Here is a 27,427-nt window from a genome sequence, read left to right on the forward strand (position 1 = left end):
TAAGTGCATCGTGTGGCCAAAAGGGGGCAGAAGGGCCCACGGCCAAGCAGAGACAGGGGCAATCGTGTGTCATACAGAGATCATCATTTTCTCTCAACATTGGACAGCAACAAGTTCAACGGTGAAATGTTGAGTCATTGATTGAAAACCATTACATCATAAATCATAATACTGTTTATTAACATTGAATTTTGCACAGAAACACAGACTTCCTGTTACAAAGCATTTCATCGTGGACTTTTTTGTGATCATAATAAGGATTCTGAAGTTGTAATAATCAGGAAACAGAACAGGGTCATTGAGTTTACCTTCAGTTAATCAATAATAAGAATGTATTATTAAGACTGTAAAAATCACAAACAGCAAGCAAAAGAAGCTGCTCCGCTGACACAGTTTGAAGCTGCAGAAGAGGATGATGATGTCGGCTTCCTCACTCACTGCTGATGAGCTCGCGGGGCCACATGGACCACCTGGTGGAGCAGGTCCCCTGGAGCAGAAGAAAGCTGAAAGATGAATATATGTAGTTTTAAAGAATGTAAAGAAACTTTGCAAAGACGTCTGTTTTTTACTCATTTTGCTAGCTGTTGGGTTTAATATTAGCGTTAGCGTGTCACGTGACCGAGACGAGCATCTTGACACGTGTCGACAGTGAGTCATAGACGGATGTAACGGAGAGTATTTGGCCATTTTTCAAAATAAAACATTGTCGCCTTTTGTTTTGTTTTGTCAAGTATTTATTCCCCAGTTTAGTTTTTTTTTTTCATATCCGGCTGAGCCGCGCTTTTTGTTAATCACATTTTTGTTTTGTGAATAAATCTCAGTTTTTGCGTAACACCTTTTGGAGTCTGCATCCGTGTCCTACCTCACCACCTCTGTGACAGAATAATGAATAAAACAGAAATAATGTAAGTTATTCATTCTTTCTGTGCGGACCGGTACCGCTCCGGGGTTCGGGGGTTGGGGACCGCACTGCAGGACATAGAAAATATGTCAAAATGCTAAAAAGTGAGACATTCTGCTATTTTATGAAAAATATGAGCTGCCTACAATCATAATGCAATCAAATCCAAGTCATTAAATTGAAAAGGAGTCAAATAATTAGCATGAGTTCGAAATCTGTATTCAATAGGGCTGGGCACCGATTAAAATGTTTAATCTAATTAATCACACGATTTCCCTGATCAATCACGATTAATCGGATTTGTACACAAAATCCAATGAATCCAAAAGTAGTGTATAGCTTTTAGCCTTTAGCTTTATTTTAAATGTGCTGCCATATGAATGAAAGTGCCATAACATTTGTTGTGCAAACACACTTTTAACATCAGCATCTTTCTGTAGTTTTTATGTAGAAGCCTCGCTCCACTGTCTGTTTCCTTGAATGACTTGCTGCTATCAGTTGTGTGTTTTGCCTTTAAGTGATATTTTAGACTGGAACTACTACGCTGAGAAGACAATTCAACTTGGCTGTAAATGTGGGAGTTTTTTTTAAAATGTATTATGAAATACGTGCTTTTATGTTGAAAAAAGTAAAACAGGAAGTAGTGCCAGTTAGCTCCGTTAGCTTCACACCTGTAGCGGTGATGTTAGCTGCTAGTTTATCTTTATTTTATTACTCCATGCTTCGTGGTGTTTGCTGTAACTGTGAGAATGTGATGCATTCAACAGACTTTTACAATAATAAAACCTGCGTTAATGCGCGATAAAATATTTATCGGCGTTATTTAATTAATGAGTTAACGCGATAATAACGAGTTAATTCGCTCAGCCCTAGTTTGCAGATGTCGTTAAAAGAAGAGGGGACGCTGCACATGTTGCTGCTGTCAGATTCAGGAGGAGCTCATAAAAGCTCTCACTTTCAACATTTGATAGGTTTTCTATGTTCCATTGTGAGTAAAATATTGATTTTAGGACATTTCTAAATCGTTTGTGCATCTAACTCCATACCAGTGTGGAAGATGTGATCATGGAGTCTTTATCCTGGTTTCGCTGGCAGGTCCAACACCCAGCGGGGTCACTGCTCTGCACCTGAACACATACTCTGTGTCTGACATCAGGCCGCTCACTGTGAATCCTCCAGCTTCTTTCCACTCCTTCTGTTTCCATTCATCCTCTCCGCTGACACAGAACTCAGCAGAGTAGGAGGTGATGTTCTCTGCTCCATATCTGGGAGGAGAAATCTTCAGAGTCACACTGTTAGGGCTTATGTTGGCTGCTGTCACACTTTCAGGCTTTGAAGGAGGCTCAAAGTTCTCACTGACAGTGAAGCCGTCTTTATAAAGGTAGATGGTTGAACCTTTGTGTGTTTTATCTGTTAAACCCGCTGTCAGGAACTTTGTGTTCTTGTTCTCCTTGTTGGCTTCTGCAAAATCACTGAAGAGCTTGGCTTTTTTCCTCATGTCCTCCTGAACCGTTTCTGAGGCGTACCACTGTTTGGTTGCTGCATAGTGAGCGTGTGGAGCTTGGTTGGTTGTTCCTTTCAGGTACTTTGATAAAGCTGAGAGGTACGGCTCATCCTCGCCCAGTGAGGTGAAGACGAAGCACACAGCATGTTCTACACTCAGAACTTGTTTGCACAGACCAGTCGGAGAGGAAACTTTTCGGGTGTTTTTCATCAAGCCAGTGAAAAACATCACGGTGTCGATTTCTCTCTCTGTACAGTTCAGCCACTCCTTCAGGTTTGCGTTGCTTAAAGGAGAAGAAACCCTCTTCTGCAGGATCTCTGCCAGGACAGCCTCGTCTTCTTCTCCTCCTCGGACAGATGGGAGTTTCCTTGCTATGTCTTGTTGAAAGCCCAGCTTGAGCTCGGAACACATTTTCTTAAAAGCTTTGAGCTTTTTGTCAATCTGTGAGAACTGCTGCGCCGACGTTCTCAGAGCATCGTTGCACCTCACCTCCAGCTCGTGAAAGTACTCCACGACTCTCTGTGCATCGTCCACAAAAGCGGCATTTATCTGGCATGCGAGTTTGGCAGCAGAAGAATCTAAACTGGTCAGCGGGACCATCCAGACCTTCAGTGGGACGGCGTTTTCCTGCAGCAGCCTTGGCAGGTTTTGATAGACTTTGACCGCGTCCAGAAAACATGTCGGAGGCTTTTTCAGGGAAAAGTCTCCGTGGAATTTACAGGAGAATTTGTTGACTGTTTTGAAGTCTTCATCTTGTATTTTCAGAAAACCGTCACTATCAATTATACTGCTGGAAATCTTCTTGAGAATCCCAGAAAAGGTGTTCTCATATTCTCGTTGGCTCTCGTGCTCAGACACGTCACAGTCGAACACAAAGAAGGCCCGGGCCCCGTACAGGATGCCTGTGACCACATGTGTCGCTGTGCCCTGCTTTATGGCCTCAGGATACTTCATGTTGCTCTGTCCTAGAAGCTCCATCGACAGCTCCTTAAACTCTGTGGTCCCCTCGTACTTCAGCGTTACTCGGGCTTGCCTTCTGGTTTTCGTAGAATTTTGCAGGTATTTGGCGGATCCTGAAATTTTCACCAACCCAAACAAAAAACTTGCTTTCAGGGAGAGCTCTATGCTCAGCGCTGAGGATTTCTGCGAAATGGACTCAGACGAAAATATCTGAAAGTCATTGAAGCCCTGTGGTTTTGTTACGACGTGATTTGCCAGATCATTGCGGTCCCACAGTGTCATACCTGCAAGAACAGAGAAATCTAATTTTACCAAGTTTGCTTTGCTTTCATTGAAACATTAGCTGTTCGGATGAGGCCAGTGTCACTGGAGTCCAAATATGAGCTAATCTGAAGCAGCTGTTGAGTCAAGGAATCACAAAATCACTCTCTATGCAGATGACTTGTTTGTGTTTGAAAGAAATATTATTTATAGAGAATTTCTCTCTGAGTGCAGTTTAAGTCATTCTAACATAGAGGATTATTTGGCTCCTTATTTGCTGCTTTCATAATTAATCTCAGCTCTTTAGACATCCAGTTTAACCGTAGTTATTTAGCATCTTATCAAAATCAAATCAAATTTATTTGTAGCACATTTCATGTACAAAACAGTTCAAAGTGCTTCACATACAATAAAAGCATTGCAGCAGGGAGTGGAAGAAGCGTTAAAATACATAAAAGAATATAAAGAGAATAAAAATAAAATAATTTGAATGAATTTAAAAACAAGCAACAGTCCAGATAAGTTCAAAGATATCGTGCAGATTTCATGCATGGACACATGAGAACAGAAATGTTTTTAACCTGGATTTAAAAATGACTCCATTTGGTGAAACTTATGAGGATTACTCTCTCTTAATAAACCAACCAAAGTAGTGTAGAAAACTTCTTCAGCCGATGGTTATAACTTCTGTTCATGAATTAATGCATAATCTTTGTTTTTCAATATCCTAAGATTATTGAAATTTCACTTGAGACATTTCTGCTGCTGTTAAACGGTCTCAGAGCTGGGTTGAGATTAGGTTAGATTAGATTTGGCTGGTGGCAGTACTGATTAAGTTGCTGTTTGTTTGGCAGCTATACAGGGTTATGGTTATGGGCTGTGACCAGTTATAAAAAAAATAATAATATTTTTGAGAAAAATTGTAAAAATTATGATTATTTTTTTTTTAAACGTGTCATGGAGTGGGGGACTTAAGGTTAGGGCTATGTTCCTGTGACCTTAGGGTTAGGAAATACGGGAGGGGAAGGTATAAAAGACAGAACTGTGTTGAATGGTCTGATAGAAAAAGAGAATTATAATGACAAACTGTGTCATAATCAGGTGTCATTAATAACTTTTAGATTCTAGTGGATTTGGATCAACGGTTGGTGGTTGGTTTTAGTATCAAGTTGGTGTGTCTAAAAGGTGAGGGGGCATAGGAGGAAAATTAATAACAACATTTTTATGGATATATATACATGCATATATATGGTTATTGTTAGGGTTGGGGTTATGGTTATGGTCATTGTTATGGTTGGAGTTATGGTTATGGTCATTGTTATGGTTGGAGTTAGGGTTATGGTGCTGCCACAACACAGAAGAAAGTTATAAACAGCTTTTAGCTCCACACAGGCACGAGTGTGAAACCAACACAGGAAGAAGTGTGGTCGGGAATTATTTGGCAAATCAAATGTACCTGACAAGATTCTTAATCTAATTGACCAATCCTTACTCGGGATGAGTGAGTCCTGACGGCAGTCGTACAGTTTTCCGAGGGAGAAATGCCGGCCGAGGGCCGCCACCATCGTCGTGCTGCTGGTTTCTGCGTCCATCACTCGATCGATTCTGGAGAAAACGTCATGTTCGTCAGCTGTAAAGCAGTCGCTCTCAGAACACTTTCATTTTTATCACATGCAGTCCTTTTTGTAGTCTGACATCTCAGTCAAGACAAAAGCAAGAATTTATGCTCCTGTTGTCACCTAGTGTGACACAGTGATGTTTCACCGGACAGACAAACCCTCTGAATCTTAAGTACACAGACATTATGAAGCCTTTCTCTTAAAATGTGATCAGTAGCACCGTCAAAGTTTTATTCTCAGAGCCTCAGAGCAGAGCCTCTGCAGAGGAAAGCTAAGGTCACCAGGCTTCTGTTCACAAGCGAAGCAAATGTGGAGGAATATTTCGGAAAAGGAATGGGAATCTGTCAGGTTTATGGAAGTTTTTCTGTGCCATCAGAATTTGAATACGAATTTTTAATATTTAATTTTTACAGCATCAAAATCAGACTTTGAATTTTAAAAACCAACAGTGTTAAAAAAAAAAAAAAAAAAAAAAAAAAAATTCAGTGGAAAAAGAACCAGACTCAACATCCGGGTAAACAGGGAGAAGCAATCGAGCCCTGTCTCAATTCATCCAACGGCAGCCAATCAAGTTACGCTCCATTGGACAGATCAGCTCAATAGATATTGAGTAATATCTATCACTCAATTTTACTAACACAAATGGCAAATAAAGTAAACTCACTCACCGAAGCACCATCACCTGCGTTGGTGGACATGGCTGATCTGATGAATGGAGCGTAACTTGAATTTTTTTAAGTTGAATTTTTTTTCCCACAAAATGTTTAGATGTTGATTTTTTTTCAAACTGATTTTTTTTTTTTTTTCACTGTTGGTTTTCACATTCAAAGTCTAATTTTAATGCTGTAAAAATTCAATATTAGATATTCGTATTCAAACTCTGATGGCACAGAAAACTTGCATACAGGTTTCCATTGACTGGATGAAAGTGAATAAACCAGGCTGTGACACGTGTCCAGAAGGTGGCGGTATAAGCTGCATTACAAGTGGAGGATCAGACCTTTGACAGGTCTGAGAAAATGCTAAAATTTGTTTGAAATCACTCCGATGTGGAGTAGACTTTATACATTTAATTTACCGATTAATGTCAAAGGTTTTTAATTATTTAGTTTCATTCAAATCATCTAAATGTAAATGAAAAACCAGATGACCGAGAAAAGCAGAATTCCTGACTAAGTTTTATTTAGGAAGCCTCTGACTAAGATGGTTTCAGTGTTGACGTGTGAAGCTCTGAGAGGAAACTGAGTTCTCTGCTGGGTCAAGATAAAAACTTAACTTCATTTTCCTTTATTAACATAATAATTCATCATGCAGTGATTCATTTGACCTGGAGGAAAAAAGAGAAATAATCAGTCATTTCTTTATTGTTTCTCTTTTACGTTGAATCAATACTTTTACTTGTCTCCAGACTCATATATTCTTTTATTTTGGCACTCCCATTTGTCCTTTGATTGGTTACATCATCGGCCTCTTCAGACAAGAAGTTTTCACATTTTCTTTCTTTCCGTTTCCCCATAAGCTCTTCTCACATTTGACTATTTTTTTTATGCAAAAAAGCAGGAAAAAGAAGGAAGGAAATACTTTTAGGGGAGTTTTAATGGCACTGTGACAGCATGGAAGATGCAGAAATGTGATCATTTCCTGCACTTTCTTTGTTCCACATGCTTGAAATGTAACTTTCTTACTTTCCTCTCAGGACCACATCAGTGTAATTGTGTGCAGAGTGCTGACTGTAATCAGAAAAAGAGGAAGCTGTAACGTGTTGCAACGACTACTTTTACTCTTTACGCTGCGCGATAAACTGCTCTGCAGATCAGATGCAACACGTCTGCACACAGTGAGGATCGTATGTTCTTATTTAAACAGAAAAGTTCATTATGAAGACCTGCAGTCTTAAAGAACTCTGCTGAGAGTTTAACTGAGCGCATTCTGTGATTTACGGAGAGTTTCTGTGTTCATATGTGATGATAATAACCAATCAAACTGAACGGTGGAAGCTCAGAAAAGCTGAATTTAAAGTTTAAAGTGAATTTAATCCAAACACAGTTAAATAAAGAGAAGAAGAGATGAACGTATGACATGTACTCACAGTGGAAAAGCTGCCGTCCTCTGAGGCAGAGCTGCAACTTCTGCCTTTAAATCCTCTGAGAGGCAGAAACAACCCTCTCATCTTTATTCATGAGCTGGAGGCGGGGAAGCAGAGAAACGGCGGGCTGCAGAAAGGTGGCGCTGTCCGGATCAATGGAAAGATCACGCGCTGCGTTTACATGCATGTAGCAGGAAAATGTCCTCACTGACGGATGGTTTAAACACAGAGGCGAATAAACTGGTGAAAACCATAAAAACAGCCGGCAGGAACAGACTGAAAGTCACAGAATGTGCCTTTATCAGCAGGTAAACTCCCTCAGGTGGTCATAATGTTTTGGCTGATCCGAGTATAGGAGCTTTTTGGTTCTGAGGAAGTTTCGCATCGTGTTAAATGTTGGGCTGGGCAACGATTAAAACGTTTAATCTAATTAATCACATAATTTCCCAAATTCTCTCCTGTTACTTTAAGGCGAGACGCTACAGGTGAATAGGGTAATATTTTAAAATAACAGATATCACCATGAAACTTCCTCAGTTGATTACTTATACAAGTATGAAAAAAAAATGTATTACAAGTTTTAGAAATTTGTATGTTTAATTATGCAAATTAGGCATTATCTCATTAAATATGTGCACATTTTAATGTATTTCCGGAAGATAGATCTGAACATATGATAAAGCCAGGTGCAAAATTCTTTGTTCATTTTGTTTACACACTAAATGAAGAGAAAATTGTAGAGAGGATTTCAGGATATCTGCTTTAATTTCCTAGGAAATCAAAATATACTGTTCATAGCCTAAAAAACATCAATTTTCGCCATATTTTTTTATTATAATGTCACATAAATCAGGCCTGGAATGATTTATCAACAAATCCTTCTGTAAATATCTTCAGAATACTGCTAAGTGTATAACTGGAAAGTTTGGTGTTAGTAGGTGCTCCATAGGCTGAGATATTGATACTGGAAAAATACAAAAAACTGATTTTGAGAAAACGGCATTTAAAGATTTAAATAGGGGAATTCATTTTGGTCAATTTGGGCGAAACGTACTGCCGCGATTAAACAAAATGTGATGAAATAAATATTTTAATTTATGTTTTGAAATAACACATATTGAAGGAGTAGAGTGGCCCAAAATCTAAAGATGGACCCCTGCATTAAATCCCTGTTTTTGCCCGCCGTGTCTCGCCTTAACTGCCTCATTAGTTATTTTGTGCCATTAACACTTCCTTCTTTCTATTTGTGCTTTGTCTTTTCCCTCTTTCTCTTTATAAAGATTTTTCACCACCTTCTTTTTGTGTTTTTTAAAATCTTTTTGTAAAATCAGTAAACTGTATATTAATCCAGCTGAATTCCCAATAACGCTGCTGTTTTTCACAGTTTTTTCTGTTCTGTTCAAGTGGAACAAACTGCCAGTGGAGATTAAACTTTCACCAAATGGAGACATTTTTAAATCCAGATTAAAAACATTTCTGTTCTCATGTGTCAGTGCATGAAATCTGCACGCTATCTTTGAACTTATCTGGACTGTTGCCTGTTTTTAAATTCATTTAAATTATTTCATTTGTTTCTCTTTATATTCTTTTATGTATTTTTAACTAGGGCTGGGAAACAATTCAAATGTTTAATCTAATTAATCACATGATTTCCCTGATTAATCACGATTAATCACATTTGTACGCAGAATCCTAAAATGAATCCTACAGTAGTGTATAGCTTTCAGCATTTAGTTTTTTTACTCCATGCTTTGTGGTGTTTGCTGTAACTGCGTGAATGTGATGCATCCAACAGACTTTTACATAATAATAATAATAATAATAATAATAATAATAATAATACATTTTATTTATAACACACTTTACATTTACAACAAAATTTCAAAGTGCCACAGTGGGATAAGATACAAATATTGAGATCAAAAGCAGGGACAGTAAAATGCAAATAAAATACACAAATAAAAGTAGTGAGTCCTTTAAATGCAAAAAAAAAAAAAACAGGACAGAGCATTTAAAGGGACTTTAAATTTCTTTTTGAACAAAAGCCTGTGAGCAACAGACTTTTACTATAATAAAACCTGCGTTAATGAGCGATAAAATATTTATCAGCGTTAAATAATTAACGAGTTAACGCGATAATAAGGAGTTAACTCGCCACAGAGGTGCCACAGCTGTCTTACACAGATGTTCCTCTCGCTCTTTGGTTCAGAAACTGATAAAGTGATGAGTTTTCAGAGCACAAACCTCACTCAGCTGTACTCCTACTAATGACTTATTGATGTTTCATCCAGCAGATGTCACCGTTTTTCTTTCTTTAAGTTAAGAACGTAAAGAACATGAAACTTCCACATCGTTTTCAGCACCAATCAAAACCCGCCGTACAACACAGGTTACCGATGATACTATGATGCAACCAACCTTTGGGTTTGCTGAGCTGTGAGGGCGTGAGCGTGGTCCTGTGATGGACTTCTTCTTTTTAAATAAGACTTCTTAACGCATCACATTTCTGATGACCCTGAGAAAAACAACCTGTACTCCACCTTCAAGCCTGCTGATCTAAGCATCAAAAATGAAGAAAAAAACGCCTGTTTTTGGTGGCAGAATAATGAATTTCTGTCAGGCTCCTAATGAAATGGTAGTTCATGTGCTGCTTTAACAGATCTTTGAACTAAATAATCATCAGTGCGCAGAAAAAAGAACGACCTGAAGCTAAGGCGGCACAGTAAAATCTTTGTGGAGAAAATGAATGCATGAATACAGGGAAATAAAATCTGTATTAAAAGCGTAGAACGTGGACAGCAAAGACTGACAAAACCACCGACTTGAACAGTTAATTTAACTCATTTATTCCACTGATAGTTAGGCAGAAACTTAAGATATTAATAATCCCGTCTGATTTCACCTCTGTTCTGCTTCTGTTGCTGCTTTAGTCACTGCTGCTGGACATGTTCATCCTGCTATAAGAGCTGTCGAGTTACAACTTAAAGGGACAGTTCGCCTCTTCTGACATGAAGCTGTGTAACATCCCATATCAGCAGCATCATTTCTGAACATCTTCTTACCCCCTGCTGCGTCCTGTGAGCAGAGTTCCAGCCTCGTTTTGGTGTTGATGAAGGTAGTCCGGCTAGTTGGCTGGGGTTTAAAAAATAAAGCGTGTTGCTTCTCAGAACAATATGCGTTCAACAGAGTAATACATTTGCATCACAAAATGGTTCTCCAGGAAAAAGTCAGACCTCACAATCGCTTGGCCCTATTTTCTCTCCCTTCGTATCACTGCCTGCTGTGCAGACCGAGCAGCAAACACCGTAACAGGCGCGGCTGTCAGCAGGCGGCAGCAGGCAATGATACGAAGGGTATCTTAGCTGACTCGGCTAATTTTGCTAACTCAGCTAACTAGCAGCTGGTCCGCGGTCGCTCTAAAACTCTTTGACCTTGAATCGTTTTAGCTTCAGTCTGTTCGGTGCAGAAACGTCGGCTCCGACTACAGGAGCGACGTTGGAGACACTTGCATCACTGTTTGTGTGTTTGTTCACTTAAATACCTGACCTGGCAACGTAAGCTCCTCTGAGCGGCGTTACCGGGGACATTCTAAAGATAAACTGACTGAAAAACCATCCGGCACCCTGTCCATCACTCTGTGGAAGTCCAGTTCAAGCCTTTAATTTCACACGTTTTCCTTTCCAAAAGAGAGATTTAGATGTATTATTCTGTTAAAGTGGGACAGACAGAGACGTGTGAGGGTCTCACAGGACGGCTGAAAGCCAACAGAAAGGATAATTAGCCTCATGCTAACGGCAGCTATTAGCTGCACCCAGATTACACCTGGACTCATCCGTGGTGATGATGTGCATGAGATGCCTCTTCTCTTTGCTCCCAAACAGAACCTGAGGAGGAAACCTGGTTAGACTTCTGATATTTCTCAGAAAAAGCGTTCGTGGTCGTCTGACAGTGGGATGTAAAGGGCAGAGGGTCAAATATCGTGCTGATCAGAGACAAATATGAGATTTCATCATGTTTTTTTTTTTTTGTTAAAAGTTGAGCAAGACAAAAGTAGAAGTGTTCAGTAAGAGGAAGAAAAAAGAAGCTGAGTTTCAAAACCGTACCAGTGAAATTAAGATGAACAATTGACCTTTTCTGATTGGGACACCGAGAAGATCACGACCTGCTGAGGAAGAGGACGAGGCAGAAAAACAGCTTTTTTTTAATCAGTCAGCAAAAACAGATGGAAACGATCTCCATTGATTGCACGAAGTTTAACTTTGTAATGAGTGGAATCATTTCTGCTGCAGTGGACATGTTGATGAGGAGGTCATCTCTGAAGAAAAGGAGCAGAAAATAGTTGGAAAGACACGTCACAACGTGTGTTTTTAACTGTTTCTAAGTCTCCAAACGCTGATTATTCCCAGATTTAGATAAAAGGTGTTCTCAGACTTCTGCGGCCTCATAAACAGATCAATTGAAGAAGTTTGCAGCCATAAGTTTAGAAATCTAAACTGTTTGCAGACAGTGTATCATCTTATATTAGTTAAATAACATAAACTGCATGGTAACCTTATTAGGGACATGATGAGTGTGTTGTCCTGTTAAATATGGCATCGCTGCATGATATTTAACAAAATAACAAAGCATTTAACTTTAACAGCCCTGAGGTGCAGGTGAGCTAAACACGAGTTAGATTTAGTTCAAACTTCCATCGGAAATGTTTTATTTGAACCTTTATTTAACAGAAAGAAAATGTCTCATCACTCAGTGGGGTCACATGGCCCTGAAAGGATCAGATTATTGGCTAAATTACAATCAGACTGAGTTATTAAAGTGTAATTCTCCTTGGACATATGGCGGTGAATGAATGGGATCAGAGGCACAAAGCGTGTCATACCCCGGTATGATAGGTGGCGCTGTACCCATTCCAGCTGTTGCTAACAGAGCCACTTCCTGTTGACCTCTTCACCACCAACAACAACAACAAACTCAGGCATTGGAGAAAGATGGAGAACGCAGAGCCAGATGAAGCTACGTCCCTCTACATTTGCTCTGTGATGAGCTGCTTGTTGCACAAACTCGATGCCCAACGGAGCATTCTCCATCGCGTTGTTTGTTTCTTTCTGACGGCGACAACAACAGGAATATCGTCTCCTTTGACTTCCGGGTCACGACCCCGGGAAAACATCTGGAGCATGCGCAGAACGCAAAGTCTGATTCACCACGTGCTTCAGCGTCTACAAGCAGGTTTAGAGTGACTTTAACCCAGTTATCTCGGGGTCTGAATCCGATCCGATCCAGTTCTTAGTCAGATTAAGGTGTCTACATGCACTTAATAACTCAGTCTGATTGTAATTTAGCCAATAATCCGATCCTTTCAGGGCCATGTGACCCCACTGAGTGACACCTTTTAGCAACTTCAATGTTTTTAGAGGAACCAGATGCAGAATCTGAAGCATCAACACTCAGTGAAAGCTGTCCCAGAGTCCTGTTCCCATCCTGCTCCACCAGCTTCCTTTAACGACCCTTCTTAACTCTTTGGGAACTGAGGACACTGATTGTTGCAGTTTTTCAGAGGAGTCTGGGTCCATTCCTGCTGAATCCCAGATTCCAGCTGCTCAGCAGTCCCTGGTTGTTGCTGTCTGGTTCTCCTCTTCATGATGCTCCGTACATGTCCAGCAGGAGGCAGATGTGGACAGATGTGGGCAGGCCGGTGGAGCTCACACACTCTGGCCCTCATTTATCAAGCCGTCGTAGAAAGCATCGTATATATGACCGATCCAGGTTATGATTTTAGTGCCTTGGAGGAGAGGGTGGCTGGCCTGATCGGAGCTTCGTCCTCATCGGGCGTGCCAGGGGGACTTACTGATGCTGGAGAATGGTAAGAATGACTGCACACCCAAGACATTTAATTAAAACAGTTGCTTTAATATTCAACACAAATGAGGTTCCTAATCAAACTAATATTTTTCATTCACAGATGAATCCGAAGTGGCATCCGGGCAACCTGACCCGCGCGACGAATACGCGGCCCCGTCAACATCCGAAGCGTCTGCCTCTGCCTCTGCCTCTGCCTCTGCCTCTGCCTCTGCCTCTGCCTCTGCCTCTGCCTCTGCCTCTGCCTCTGCCTCTGCCTCTTCCTCTGCCTCTGCCTCTGCCTCTGCCTCTGCCTCTGCCTCTGCCTCTGCCTCTGCCTCTTCCTCTGCCTCTGCCTCTGCCTCTGCCTCTGCCTCTGCCTCTGCCTCTGCCTCAGCCTCTGCCTCTGCCTCTGCCTCTGCCTCTGCCTCTGCCTCTGCCTCTGCCTCTGCCTCAGCCTCTGCCTCTTCCTCTGCCTCTGCCTCTGCCTCTGCCTCTGCCTCTGCCTCTGCCTCTGCCTCTGCCTCTGCCTCTGCCCCTGCCTCTGCCTCTGCCTCTGCCTCTGCCTCTGCCTCTGCCTCTGCCTCTGCCTCTGCCCCTGCCTCTGCCTCTGCCTCTGCCTCTTCCTCTGCCTCTGCCTCTGCCTCTGCCTCTGCCTCTGCCTCTGCCTCTGCCTCAGCCTCTGCCTCTGCCTCTGCCTCTGCCTCTGCCTCTGCCTCTGCCTCAGCCTCTGCCTCTGCCTCTGCCCCTGCCCCTGCCCCTGCCCCTGCCTCTGCCCCTGCCTCTGCCTCTGCCTCTGCCTCTTCCTCTGCCTCTGCCTCTGCCTCTGCCTCTGCCTCTGCCTCTGCCTCTGCCTCTGCCTCTTCCTCTGCCTCTGCCTCTGCCTCTGCCTCTGCCTCTGCCTCAGCCTCTGCCTCTGCCTCTGCCCCTGCCTCTGCCTCTGCCTCTGCCTCTGCCTCTGCCTCTGCCTGTGCCTGTGCCTGTGCCTCTGCCTCTGCCTCTGCCTCTGCCTCTGCCTCTGCCTCTGCCTCTGCCTCTGCCTCTGCCTCTGCCTCTGCCTCTGCCTCTGCCTCTGCCTCTGCCTCTGCCCCCCGGTCTGCAGCGTCACACCGGCCAGCCGTGTTGACCACAGAGGTCCTAGAAAGACAAACAGAGATCGTGAAGTGGATGATGGCTTTAACACACACCATGCAATCTATCGACAGTACATTGAAAGACATGAATGAAACACTGAAGTCACAGAATAAATGCTGAAAGAAATCGTTGTTCTCCTTTCTTTTTTCCTTGAATAACAGAATGCTTACCGAAAGTCAGAATAGCTGAATAAGTTCCTCTCTCCTCCTGAGCGCTCTTGGCTGTGCAGGCTGGTGGTAGGGATCTCTGGGTACGGGGTCCTCTGGATGTACATCTGGAAATGGCACTCCATTTTTTTGGGCAATGTTATGGAGATCCCCGCATGCAATAATAATATTGCATACCTTTTCGGGCGTATATAGAAGGGTCCCCCCGCAGCCGACAGACAGATCTGTGGAGAGGTTAGGTGCCCTAACCTCTCCACAGTGCGCAGTGTTAAAGCGCCTCTCCTGTTCGGTGTGAGGGTGCGCGGTTGAATAATGAGCCATCACTCTTCCAATTACGGAGTTGTACTTGTTTAATTTATTTAATTTGCGTTTATGTTTATATTTATGTTGAAGTCAAATAAAACATGGGCCTTCTTTGAAGTGATAAGTCTGTAATTTTAACCTAGGGATTTGTTGCGACTCCTGAGCACGCACTAGTGACGCTGCTGTATTGCAGTCACCGCAAGTCAAAATGGAAAAGTGCTAGCCTGATTAACATAGACTTTCAAATCTCTTCGAGATTCTGGTCTGACCAAGACCATAACGACTACGATTCGAAATGGGCTGGTCAACCCGCCTCCCTCGGGTTGCTACTGGTTGTGGCCAGAAAAGACTGTGCCTAAGCTTAAGCCAATCACACCCCTCTTTCCTCTGACGTATTATTTAGCTACCAGCGGGACTAACTGGTAGATTAAACTCTTACCAAAGCCAGTAGGAAGCAAGGCGAAAACGTCTTTCCTGTCAAGAAATTATTCAAGGGCTGTTCTTTGCTCGATTTTTAACGAGAATCTCACTTTCATTACAGCATCTACAGCAGCGTCAAAAGCTTGACGCTGCTCCATGTTGGTATTGAATGAAGCGCTTCCGTGTACAATCCATGGGTTGAGTGGCAGTTCAACCACGTCACTACCTTGAACACGCCTCTACCCTGGGCCGTTGGCGCTGCTCAAAGTTGATTGCTTCCCGACAAAGTGGGTGGAGTTCCCACTTTTTCGGGAACTCGAATCCACCTGAATGAGCAGTTTGCCTGAGTAAGTGTAGCAGAGCCGAAGGTGTTGCGTCACTGCGAGGGCGGAGCCTGGGTAGAAAAGTGCGTACACCGGCCTCAGACCTGTCGTGGCGATTTCATCTTTCCTGCGCTCACGATGGATTTGATAAATGCCAACCTTTGCGCAGAAAAGAACGTACACACGACCTACGCATTTTTTTCGTCTTACGCAAGTTTGATAAATGAGGGCCTCTGTGTGCATGAAGCTGCTGGAAGTCCTGCAGAATGAGGTCTGGCATCGTCCTGCTGAAATAACCACGGAGCTCCCGGGAAAAGACGTCACCTGGATGGCAGCATCTGTCTCTCCAGAACTCCAACATCCAGCTCTGCATCAGGGGCACCTTCACACAGTCCATCTGAGCTGAGCTGGTGTCCAGAAACTCAAAGAAAACCCCAGCAGCAGCTGAAACGTGGACACATCTGCCCACAGAACACGTGTCCACTGCCTTTGTGTCCATCTGAGACGAGCTGGTGTCCAGAGAACTGGGCCGTGTTCCAGAAACTCAAAGAAAACTCCAGAAAACTCAAAGAAACCTCAAATAAAACTCCAGAAAACTCCAGAAAACTCTAGAAACTCAAAGAAAACTCCAGAAACTCAAAGAAAACTCCAGAAAACTCAAAGAAACCTCAAATAAAACTCCAGAAACTCAAGAAAACTCTAGAAACTCAAATAAAACTCTAGAAACTCAAGAAAACTCAAAGAAAACTCAAGAAAACTCCAGAAACTCCAGAAAACTCCAGAAACTCAAAGAAAACTCCAGAAAACTCCAGAAAACTCAAAGAAACCTCAAATAAAACTCCAGAAAACTCCAGAAAACTCTAGAAACTCAAATAAAACTCCAGAAACTCAAGAAAACTCCAGAAAACTCAAGAAAACTCCAGAAAACTGAAAGAAAACTCAAGAAAACTCCAGAAACTCAAAGAAAACTCCAGAAAACTCCAGAAAACTCTAGAAACTCAAATAAAACTCCAGAAATTCAAGAAAACTCAAAGAAAACTCCAGAAAACTCCAGAAACTCAAAGAAAACTCCAGAAAACTCCAGAAAACTCAAAGAAACCTTAAATAAAACTCCAGAAAAATCCAGAAAACTCTAGAAACTCAAATAAAACTCCAGAAACTCAAGAAAACTCCAGAAAACTCAAGAAAACTCCAGAAAACTGAAAGAAAACTCAAGAAAACTCCAGAAACTCAAAGAAAACTCCAGAAAACTCCAGAAAACTCTAGAAACTCAAATAAAACTCCAGAAACTCAAGAAAACTCAAAGAAAACTCAAGAAAACTCCAGAAACTCAAAGAAAGCTCCAGAAAACTCAAAGAAAACTCCAGCAGCAGCTGAAACGTGGACTCATCTGCCCACAGAACACGTGCCCACTGTCTTTCTGTCCCTCTGAGCTGAGCTGGGGTCCACAGAACTGGGCCGTGTTCCTGCACAGAGCTGATATATGGCTTCCTGCTGGTGTGGTGCAGCTTCAGCTCACATTTCTGGATGCGGCCGTGGACTATATCACTTATCACTGATGCTGAAAGACCAAAGTTCTTTACAGTCTTACTCTGAGAAACATGTTTTATTGGAACTTATTGATATGTTTGGCACAAAGTGAGCCATGATCCGTCTTTACTTGGAAAATCGAAGCCTAATCAGTACAATCAGTGAATAAAGTTAAATCATTATAAGGAGGAACACTTTTTTACTCAAATTTATTCAAATCCTGCAGCTGCAGCCTTTAGCCTCCTCCAAGGAGGCCCTACATTCATGTTCAAACTCTCCTCAAAATAAAGAACACCGATCCGAGTAATAACCGAACGATGGATTAAAAATATATCCAAACAATTTGATTAACTACTATCTAAGCTGCTAAGATATTTAACATCCAACATGATGCACATCAGAACTGGAACAGCCTGAAGCAGACATGGTCGTTACTCTGCAAACATGAGCAGTTCACATGCTCATATTCTTAATGTCATCTATTCCGTGTGACTGTGAGTGTTTCCTGGTATTCATTGGTTTTATCTAGGGCTGGGCAACGATTAAAATGTTTAATCTAATTAATCACATGATTTCCCAGATTAATCACAATTAATCGCATTTGTAAGCAGAATCCAAAAATGAATCCAAAAGTAGTGTATAGCCTTTAGCATTTAGCTTTATTTTAAATGTGCTGCCATATGAATGAAAGTGCCATAACATTTGTTGTGCAAACACACTTTTAACATCAGCATCTTTCTGTAGTTTTTATGTAGAAGCCTCGCTCCACTGTCTGTTTCCTTGAATGACTTGCTGCTATCAGTTGTGTGTTTTGCCTTTAAGTGATATTTTAGACTGGAACTACTACGCTGAGAAGACAATTCAACTTGGCAGTGTTTACAGATGACTTTGGTTCTGTCGACTCCGCCGTCTGGAAGAACTTTAAAATGAAAATGGCCGAGTAAAAGTTCCGTACCCTTCTCCATGTTTGGTGGATCCGCCGATTACTTTCTTTTCCTGTTCCACAGCAGGCAGCAGCAGACTTTTACAATAATGAAATCAATAATTAAACTGGGGGGGTCCATGGCGTAGTGGGTTCAGCTGGCCCCGGTTCGAGTCCCGTATCAGACGGCCCTGTGCTGCGTGTTGTTCCCCCTCTCTCTGCTTCCTGTCTCTCAGAACTTTCCTATCCATTAAAAGCACAGAAGCCCCCCAAAAAAATGATTATTATTTTTTTCATTAAATAAAAACAATAAAACCTGCCTTAATGCGCGATCAAATATTTATCGGCGTTAAATAGTTAACGAGTTAACTTGCCCAGCCCTAGTTTTATCGTATTTTTATGTTATTCAGGAATAAACAAAGTATAAAAAAAACAACTCCAGAAATTATGGTTAGCAAATTAAACTAAACTCGGTGTGTTTTCCCTGCCAGAGGTACAAAACTTTGTTTGTTTTTACTGGAATATCACACAATAAAACCTATTAAATTATTCAATATATTAAAATACTTTCAGTTACTTTAATCTTTAGTTGGAATCTGAAGATGGAAAAGGATGTGATGTGAGAGCACTCAAAGTATCAATGAGAGAAGGTGATCAGGTCATTGGATTTTATTACAGGAAACAATATACAATAAAGTACATACGATGTTTATCACTGAAGATAGTGGATAGTTTGGATCTTAACCACAAATCAAATCAATTGCAGTGAGATTTATTTATTTTCCATATGAACAATGAAAAGAAATCAGGCAAAATTTCAAGAAAAATCAATGTTTATCATCAGCATTTGACTCAACAGATTAAAAGAATAATTCATTTCCGTGCCCCCTCACATGTTTTTCTAATCTTAAAACTAAATAACCACATAGAACATTTTTTCCTCCCTGAAACACGACTGGAATCTGAATATTTACGAGTCTAAAGTATGAGAACTGTTTTCATTCCCCCTCTGGGTTTTACCACTTCAACAGTCGACCTCAGGCAGCAACATGCTCGGTTAGGGTTAGATAGCAAACATTGTCATTTCATTGGCTGACACATCAACGCCTGGTGATGACGCAGCTCTCTGGTTGTGTTTAGGAAAAAAAAAACACCTTATACTTACAAACCATGACTACTTGGTTTGGTTTGTGCTGGGTTCTGTAAACTGAATACACCTTCCAATGACTCCAAGCCAGCTCCAATTACATGTTGTATTTTGTTAGCTAACATGCTAATTAGCTTGCAGAATGTAGCCAGCAGGCTTTAGCTAAAGCTGGGGCATTTAGAAGAAACGCTGCATGTTGAGCAACAAACAGATGCAACCCAAAGTGCTGCTCTAACTCCATCTGCCCTCAGCTTTTTAATCGATAAGAAATGAGGTGAACGATGCACCAATTCTGGGTGAGTGGCCCGTCGCTGCGTTTGTTTCGCCTTCAAAGACAGACTCAGTTTTAAGCTGTTTCAGACCTATTATACATCACACTATCTTTGAACACAGTTTCTTACAAATTTATGAAAACAAAACTTTTATGAGAACCATTCAAATAAAATTATCCTTAATTTGATTATCTGTAAAAAAAAAAAAAAAGGTCTTTCCAAAGACTTATTACCAATTCAGTGACCCTTTCAGTGCTTTAATGGTCAAGCAAAAAGGTTTTGAGTTCAACAAAAGGCAAGGCTACCAACGTTAGGCTCATATATCTGTGCATCCACAGCTGGAAGGCTTGAAGTCATCACATTTTACCATCAGGGTAAACAGTCAAAGAAAATATTCTCTGATCATCTTGTGTTTTATCTGCAAGATTTTGATCTCTGCATTGTTCTTTGTGAGGGCATGATTAGCCTGAGAGTAAACAATAAAAGCGAGCTTCATTAAAATAGTTCTTGATTATACACACAGTTCATGTGGCGATTGAAGACAGTTAATAAAGGGGAAAAATGTCGTCCACTCCTCGACAGGCGTCGTATCCCAGCAGGATCACATGCGGTAACCTGAGATAAAAACACAACACACGGTTTTAATGACTGAAGAACCAACAAAGTCCTGTGTGCTGCAATATTTCTGTTAAAATATTTCTGTTATAAAGTCTTCTGGGCATCATGTTTACACACAGCTGATTTATCATTGCTGTAACCTGTGAAAAATGTAGCTATTGAAGGGACAGTTCGCCTCTATTGACATGAAGCTGTATGACATCCCATATCAGCAACATCATGTATGAACATCTTCTTACCCCCTGCTGCGTCCTGTGAGCAGAGTTCCAGCCTCGTTTTGGTGTTGATGAAGGTAGTCCGGCTAGTTGGCTGGGGTTTAAAAAATAAAGCGTTTTGCTTCTCAAAACAATATGCGTTCAAAAGAGTAATACATTTGCATCACAAAATGGTTCTCCAGGAAAAAGTCAGACCTCACAATCTCTTGGCCCTATTTTCTCTCCCTTCATATCACTGCCTGCTGTGCAGACCGAGCAGCAAACAACGTAACAGACGCGGTCGCTAGGTGGCTGAACGCATTGATATCAGGGGAGGCAAAAATACGGCCAAGAGATTGTGAGGTCTGACTTTTTCCTGGAGAACCATTTTGTGATGCAAATGTATTACTCTTTTGAACGCATATTGTTCTGAGAAGCAAAACGCTTTATTTTTTAAACCCCAGCCAACTAGCCGGACTACCTTCATCAACACCAAAACGAGGCTGGAACTCTGCTCACAGGACGCAGCAGGGGGTAAGAAGATGTTCAGAAATGATGCTGCTGATATGGGATGTCACACAGCTTCATGTCAAAAGAGGCAAACTGTCCCTTTAAGTAAAAACTGTTCCTGAAAACGAGGGTTTTTCTTGCTAATCAACACTAATTCATTCGACTGATGAAGGTCTGATTGGAAGGGCACTGATGTGAAGCTGTAAGAAGGGCTGCTGTGGCCACGCAGAGATAACGTTTCATTGGCCAACACGTCGGCGGGTTTCTTTTTCACCGTGTCCTTCATGCGCTGTCGTGCAGTAGAGCCTCTGCCGTGCCAACATCACCAGGGACTGCAGGTTCTGCTCTTCTAAAGTGAAAGGACCTTAGCCAGAGCAACAGAACAAAAATAATTATTACCTCCAGAAGAGGTGTTAAAAGTCCAGCTACCTTCTCTTCAGACACTCAGTGAATAAATGTATGAAGGGAACTGTTTGTGATGGATTTAATATGCTGACTGATAAAACCTTACCGTGTCCTGATGGTGATTTCGCTGGCAGGTCCAACACCCAGCGGGGTCACTGCTCTGCACCTGAACACATACTCTGTGTCTGACGTCAGGCCGCTCACTGTGAATCCTCCAGCTTCTTTCCCCTCCTTCTGTTTCCATTCATCCTCTCCACTGATACAGAACTCAGCAGAGTAGGAGGTGATGTTCTCTGCTCCATATCTGGGAGGAGAAATCTTCAGAGTCACACTGTCATATCCTATTTGAGCTGCTGTCACACTTTCAGGCTTTGAAGGAGGCTCAAAGTTCTCACTGACAGTGAAGCCGTCTTTATAAAGGTAGATGGTTGAACCTTTGTGTGTTTCATCTGTTAAACCCGCTGTCAGGAACTTTGTGTTCTTGTTCTCCTTGTTGGCTTCTGCAAAATCACTGAAGAGCTTGGCTTTGGTTCTCATTGCATCCATCACTTCCTTTGAGGCGTACCACTGTTCCTTCTCTACATCGGGACTCTGTGGATCTTGAGGATCTCCCGGTTGGGTTCCTTTCAGGTAGTTTGATAAAGCTGAGAGGTACGGCTCATCCTCGCCCAGTGAGGTGAAGACAAAGCACACAGCATGTTCTACACTCAGAACTTCTTTGTACAGATCAATCTGAGATGTAACTTTTCGGATGTTTTTCATCAAGCCAGTGACAGACATCACAGTGTACATCTCTCTCTCTTTACAGTCCAGCCACTCGTTCAGGCTCGTGTTGTTAAACGGAGAGGAAACCCTCTTCTCCAGGATCTCTGCCAGCGCTGCCTCCTCTGCTCCTCCTCCTCGGATCGATGGAAGCATCTTTGCCAGGTTTCGTTGGAATTCCACCTTGAACTCACCGGACATTTCTTTAAAACGTTTGAGTTTTTTGCCAATCTGTGGGAACTGCTGTGCCAAGGTTTGCAGAGCATCGTTGCACCTCACCTCCAGCTCACCAAAGTCCTCCAAGACTGCTTGTGCATCGTCCACAAACTCCTTACTAATCTGACGCACCAGTTTAGCAGCGTTGGAATCTAAATTCGTCAGCGGGAACAGCCAGACCTTCATTGGAACAGCGTTTTCCCCATTTTCCCCCACCAGACCGGGCAGACTCTGGTAGACTTCTACAGCCTCCTCAAAGGTTGAAGGAGTTTTCTCAAGTAGAAAGTCTCCATGGAATTTGCAGGAGAACTTCTTAACCTTTTCAGCATCACCGTCCTCCAGTTTCACAGAACCTGAACCTTCAATCACGATACCGGGAATCTTCTTGATCATTACACGCAAGCTACCTTCGATGTCTTGATTGTTTTCATCGTCAGACACGTCTCGATCGAACACAAAGAAGGCTTTCGCTCCGTAGAGAACGCCTGTGACGACATGCGTCGCTATCCCTTGTTCAAACACATGCGGGTACTTCATGTTACCGAGATGTTCCATCGACAGCTCCTGGAACTTTGTTGTTGCTTCGTATTTCAGAGTTACTCTGGCCTGGTTTTTGGACGTCTTATCATCGTGCAGGTATTTGGCTGATCCCTCCACCTCGATCAGACCACTAAAGAAACTCGCCTTCAAAGAGGCCTCAACGTTTAGGGCTGAAGTTTTATCTGTAACTGATTCGGATGCAAGTATTTGGAAGTCATTGTAACTCTTGGGCCTTTCTCGAATGTGGTTTTTCAAGTCATCTCGATTCCACAATGTCATACCTGCAAAAGAATTTCAGTTTAAGAAATGAATGTTTTTGCCTTCGTGCTGCAGTTTTGCTTTGTGTGCCTTTTCATGTAAATTCTTACCAGGGAGGAGTGAGTCCTGCCGGGAGTCATACAGCATCCCGAGGCTGAACGGTCGGCCGAGCGCCGCTACCATAGTCGTCTTGCTAGTTTGGAGATCCATAGCCTAGAGGGGGCTTAAGTAAAACACATCACTGACACTACAGAACAATTCAGGGAATTCACTTTTTACTCCACAAGTTATGGTTTTAACTAGGGCTGGGCAACGATTAAAATATTTAATCTAATTAATCACATGATTTCCCTGATTAATCACGATTAATCGCATTTTTAAGCAGAATCCAAAAATTTTATTTTAAATGTGCTGCCATATGAATGAAAGTGCCATAACATTTGTTGTGCAAACACACTTTTAACATCAGCATCTTTCTGTAGTTTTTATGTAGAAGCCTCGCTCCACTGTCTGTTTCCTTGAATGACTTGCTGCTATCAGTTGTGTGTTTTGCCTTTAAGTGATATTTTAGACTGGAACTACTACGCTGAGAAGACAATTCAACTTGGCAGAGTTTACAGATGACTTTGGTTCTGTCGACTCCGCCGTCTGGAAGAACTTTAAAATGAAAATGGCCGAGTAAAAGTTCCGTACCCTTCTCCATGTTTGGTGGATCCGCCGATTACTTTCTTTTCCTGTTCCACAGCAGACAGCAACAGACTTTTACAAAATAAAAGCCTGTGAGCAGCAGACTTTTACAGAATAAAAGCCTGTGAGCAACAGACTTTTACAAAATAAAAGCCTGTGAGCAGCAGACTTTTACAGAATAAAAGCCTGTGAGCAACAGACTTTTACAAAATAAAAGCCTGTGAGCAACACTTTTACAAAATAAAAGCCTGTGAGCAACAGACTTTTACAATAATAAAATTCAAATAAAATGATAAAACAGGGGTGGTCCGAGGTGTAGTGGGCTGAGCAGGCGCCCCATGTACAGAGGCTATAGTCCTCACTGCAGCTGGCCCTGGTTCAAGTCCAGCATCGGACGGCCCTGTGCTGCGTGTCGTTCCCCCTCTCTCTGCCCCCTGCTTCCTGTCTCTCCATTAAAGGAATAAAAGCCCAATTTAAAAATAAATAAATAAATAAATAAAAACTGCGTTAATGCGCGATAAAATAATTATCGATGTTAAATAATTAATGAGTTAACACGACAATAACGAGTTAACTCGCCCAGCCCTGGTTTTGACTGATGAAACATCTGGACTGCAGCAGCTCAGTGCAGCAGCTGGACTCTTCTGCTACGAGGCCGTGCTGCTGGAACGGATGCAGGATGTGGTTTAACTCTGTCCTGCTGAAACATGGAAGGCCTTCCCTGAAGAAGGGAGTAGATGTTGCTCTAAAACCTGTTCATACCTTTCAGCCTCGATGGAGCCTTTTCAGGAGTGCAGGTACTAATGCACCCCCATACTATCAGCGATACAGGCTGGCAGCAGGAACGCCAGTATTTTAATGTTATTTATTTATCGTAGAATTATGGTGGGTGTTGTAGTTATTTTTCTGTGCAACTACTGTTATTTATTTTAACAGTATAATACTGTTTTTTGGATTACAGTACACGACGGTAGGATAACAGTGTTTTAGTAATGTCACAGCACATCTACCGTAATTTATTTAACAGTATAATAACGTATTTTGGATTTGGACATCAATTCATTACAAATGCTGTTTTATGCTGTTAAATTACAGTTATTTACTGGTATTGTTAAATGATTGATTTAACTGTTAATTGACCAATTCTACTATTAGCTAAATTTACTTGTGCTCTGTTATAGCAATACCAAACTTACTTACGTTTTTATTTACCTGTATTTCTGTGTTGTATTTTTTTCTGTATTCCTGTATGTCTTTATGTAAAGCACATTGAGTTGCCTGTGGTATGAAATGCGCTATATAAATAAAGATTGATTGATTGATTGATGTGAGGGATGAATATTCAACAGTATTTTACAATTATTGTAAATTACAGTCGGATACTGTGGTAAATCCACCGTAAATATGCAGCAATTTGTTACAGTGCTGATAATGTCACACAGAAAACCATTACTTAGTTTTTCACACACTGCTTCTGTGTTTTGTCTCAGTTTTTGTTCAATAAATAATGACACAGTGTGATATGTCAGGTGTTCATCTGAGTTTGGATTCACTGAGTTTTAACGCCTGCTGAGGAGCAGAAGTTTTTTTAATGTCCTGAGATGTAAAGCTTTAGAATTAAAAGAGGACGTTTTTGACTATAAGTACACAAAAATGCTCGTAATAACCCATTAGTGGTACATGACAACACAGAGACCTCATGCACAGTTTATGAGCCATGACTAATGGTTACCCAATAGTATTACCACACACATGTTTAGTTGTATTAGATTAAAACAACACAGAAATAATTCATAGTAGCAGAAAAAAATCCCCACATCTGTAAACCTGAAGTCACAGAAACAGTTTGGAGGCTCACATGCGCTCACAAACCACAGGATGACACATAACAGCGGCAGGAAAGACGCGTGCAGTCGTATCTTGCTCAACATTTCAGAAAAAGTGCATGAAAAATGGCAGAAAATAGAGCATCTGGGAGTTTTAAAACGGGACTTTAAGTTGGAGAAAATCTTCTTCGGGTGTGAAACTCATGCACTGAATTACAGAAGTGTAGCTTTTTTAGGTCTGTGAATGTGTGTTGAGCGGTTCGATTGATAGAAAGGCTCACTGCGTCTGCAGTTAAGCTTTTTGGATGATTTACTTGTTGTGGTGAAAGAGAAAAAGGAAAATCTACACGTTTTCAAGCATATTTCTGTGTGACTCTTCCTCTGTTACAGGTTGCCTGTTCTTCCTGCCACGGTAATACTTTCACAGAATGAACTCATTTCAAGTTACAGGCAAACAAAAGATGATCAGAAGCACAGCAAACACATAAAAGTATGATTAAAAAACTCACTGTACTCGCAGCAGACCGGTGAATGATCCTGGGTGGCACAAACAGGTCGACTTGTATCTGTCTTTATGTCTCCTGAGGGGAAGAAACGCCCCTTCATCTTTATTCATTCTGCGGAGGCGGTTCAGAGGAAGAACTCTCTGAGCTGCAGGGCGATGTGGACATGGTGAAAAGTACAAGCCAACTCTGAAAGCTGCATGAGCAATTATTACTGACCGTGGAATAATAAACACAATCCACTAAGTGTTCACTAAAGGCCCTGAAAGCAGCATAGACAACAAAGCAAGGCTGCTCAATTTCTCCATTATTAAAATAATTTCACAACTCTACAACATAAAAATTCATAAAAAAAACATGTAGAATATAGCACATACTTTGTTGTCTACAGTAGTAGATCAACCCTCATCTTACTTTGAAGCTCCCAGCTCCCTGAAGTGACGTTGACGCAGCTTTAGCAGCAGAGAAGCTATCAGGCTTGTGTTGATAATAATAAACTCCTGGACTATGTACAAACTTCCAAATGCATCGTTTTGTGAGTACAGACCATATTTGTACTACTATAGAAGTTTGGTGTCATGGCATGTGATTTTAGTGTGGTAATTTTGGAGATACTGCCAGGATCCATTAACCCTTGTTCGAAGCTATTCGGGATAACTCAGTAACTCAGCTGATGTTCAGCCAATATCGAAAAAACTGCGGGTGGGCTACTTGGCTGGATATCACGGTTCAAATGACCCCAGGTTGAATCTACTCTGGAGTATCACTTTAAGTCACCTGCTTCACCGGAGTTTTCAAGGCAAGGCAAGGCAAGGGTCTCCATCTGCTGACTTCCCTCGTTGGGAGCCTCGACAGGCAGGGAAACAAGTCTTTGGCTCCCACTGATTCAGAGATACTGGTCTGCTGTCGCTGTTTTATTCAAAATATATGATGTGATACAAAATACATTTGGTAACACACATCTGTGGGTAACACTGAAAAAAACGACTCATAAGATTGACTTAAAGGGGATAGAGAATCAAAATCGTCTTTTTCCCGTTTTTGGTGTTAGTTCTGAGTCTCCCCGCTGTGGGGAGTACACACGAAGTGCCCCTCTGTTTGAAGTACTCCCCTGTTTTGAATAGCCCCCAATCCGTTTTTGTGAAAAAGTGACGTCACTTTTTCAGCAATCGCTTTTTCGATTCCGAGCAGCTCAGTAGATGGTCAGTTCCGACAGGGACAGACACAGACTGCAGCGAGCTGTGGCTCCGCTGAGAAGGTGATCGGCTGCAGCCTCCCATCTATCCATGACCTGCACGTCTCCAGGACTATGGGGCGAGCAGGTCGGATCACAGCTGACCCTTCTCTATTTGCTCCACTCCCCTTGGGGAGGAGGCTTCGGTCCATTCGGACCAGAACCTCCCGTCACAAAAACAGTTTTTTCCCTTTACAGTTGGACTTATGAACACTTCATAATCACCTCATAACCTGCCCCAGTCACTTTACCATCATTAAAATTGCACTAACGAAGCTGCACTGTTG

The 27,427-nt window shown here is 41.8% G+C and overlaps 2 protein-coding genes across 3 annotated transcripts; both read right to left on the reverse strand.

Moving 5' to 3' along the window:
- Positions 1-315: 315 nt before the first annotated feature.
- LOC142398183 (cytolytic toxin-alpha-like) lies at positions 316-5,622 on the reverse strand. 2 transcript variants are annotated; one of them, XM_075482142.1, is made up of 3 exons: positions 5,119-5,622; positions 1,948-3,649; positions 316-487 (listed from the first exon to the last, which is right to left on the reverse strand). In XM_075482142.1, the coding sequence occupies exons 1-2, from the start codon at positions 5,216-5,218 to the stop codon at positions 1,965-1,967; spliced, it is 1,785 nt and encodes a 594-aa protein (XP_075338257.1). In that variant the 5' UTR covers positions 5,219-5,622; the 3' UTR covers positions 316-487; positions 1,948-1,964. The 2 variants fall into 2 exon arrangements, with proteins under 2 accessions (XP_075338257.1, XP_075338256.1); XM_075482141.1 differs by having other exon boundaries at positions 316-503.
- Positions 5,623-19,819: 14,197 nt separating this feature from the next.
- On the reverse strand, positions 19,820-25,969 carry LOC142398184 (cytolytic toxin-alpha-like). Its single transcript, XM_075482143.1, has 5 exons — positions 25,913-25,969; positions 23,001-23,113; positions 21,221-22,913; positions 20,984-21,073; positions 19,820-20,002 (listed from the first exon to the last, which is right to left on the reverse strand). The coding sequence occupies exons 2-4, from the start codon at positions 23,098-23,100 to the stop codon at positions 20,992-20,994; spliced, it is 1,875 nt and encodes a 624-aa protein (XP_075338258.1). The 5' UTR covers positions 23,101-23,113; positions 25,913-25,969; the 3' UTR covers positions 19,820-20,002; positions 20,984-20,991.
- Positions 25,970-27,427: the final 1,458 nt, after the last annotated feature.

This window comes from Odontesthes bonariensis, chromosome 14 (assembly GCF_027942865.1).
Source record: "Odontesthes bonariensis isolate fOdoBon6 chromosome 14, fOdoBon6.hap1, whole genome shotgun sequence".
NCBI classification, from domain to species: domain Eukaryota; kingdom Metazoa; phylum Chordata; class Actinopteri; order Atheriniformes; family Atherinopsidae; genus Odontesthes; species Odontesthes bonariensis.

Coding starts and splice junctions, on each gene's coding strand:
- LOC142398183 (XM_075482142.1), bottom strand. CDS start 5,218: ATGGACGCAGAAACCAGCAGCACGACGATGGTGGCGGCCCTCGGCCGG. Junction 3,650..5,118: donor TCAGGACTCACTCATCCCGA/GTAAGGATTGGT, acceptor CTGTTCTTGCAG/GTATGACACTGTGGGACCGC.
- LOC142398184 (XM_075482143.1), bottom strand. CDS start 23,100: ATGGATCTCCAAACTAGCAAGACGACTATGGTAGCGGCGCTCGGCCGA. Junction 22,914..23,000: donor GCAGGACTCACTCCTCCCTG/GTAAGAATTTAC, acceptor ATTCTTTTGCAG/GTATGACATTGTGGAATCGA. Junction 21,074..21,220: donor GAAATCACCATCAGGACACG/GTAAGGTTTTAT, acceptor GCTCTGGCTAAG/GTCCTTTCACTTTAGAAGAG.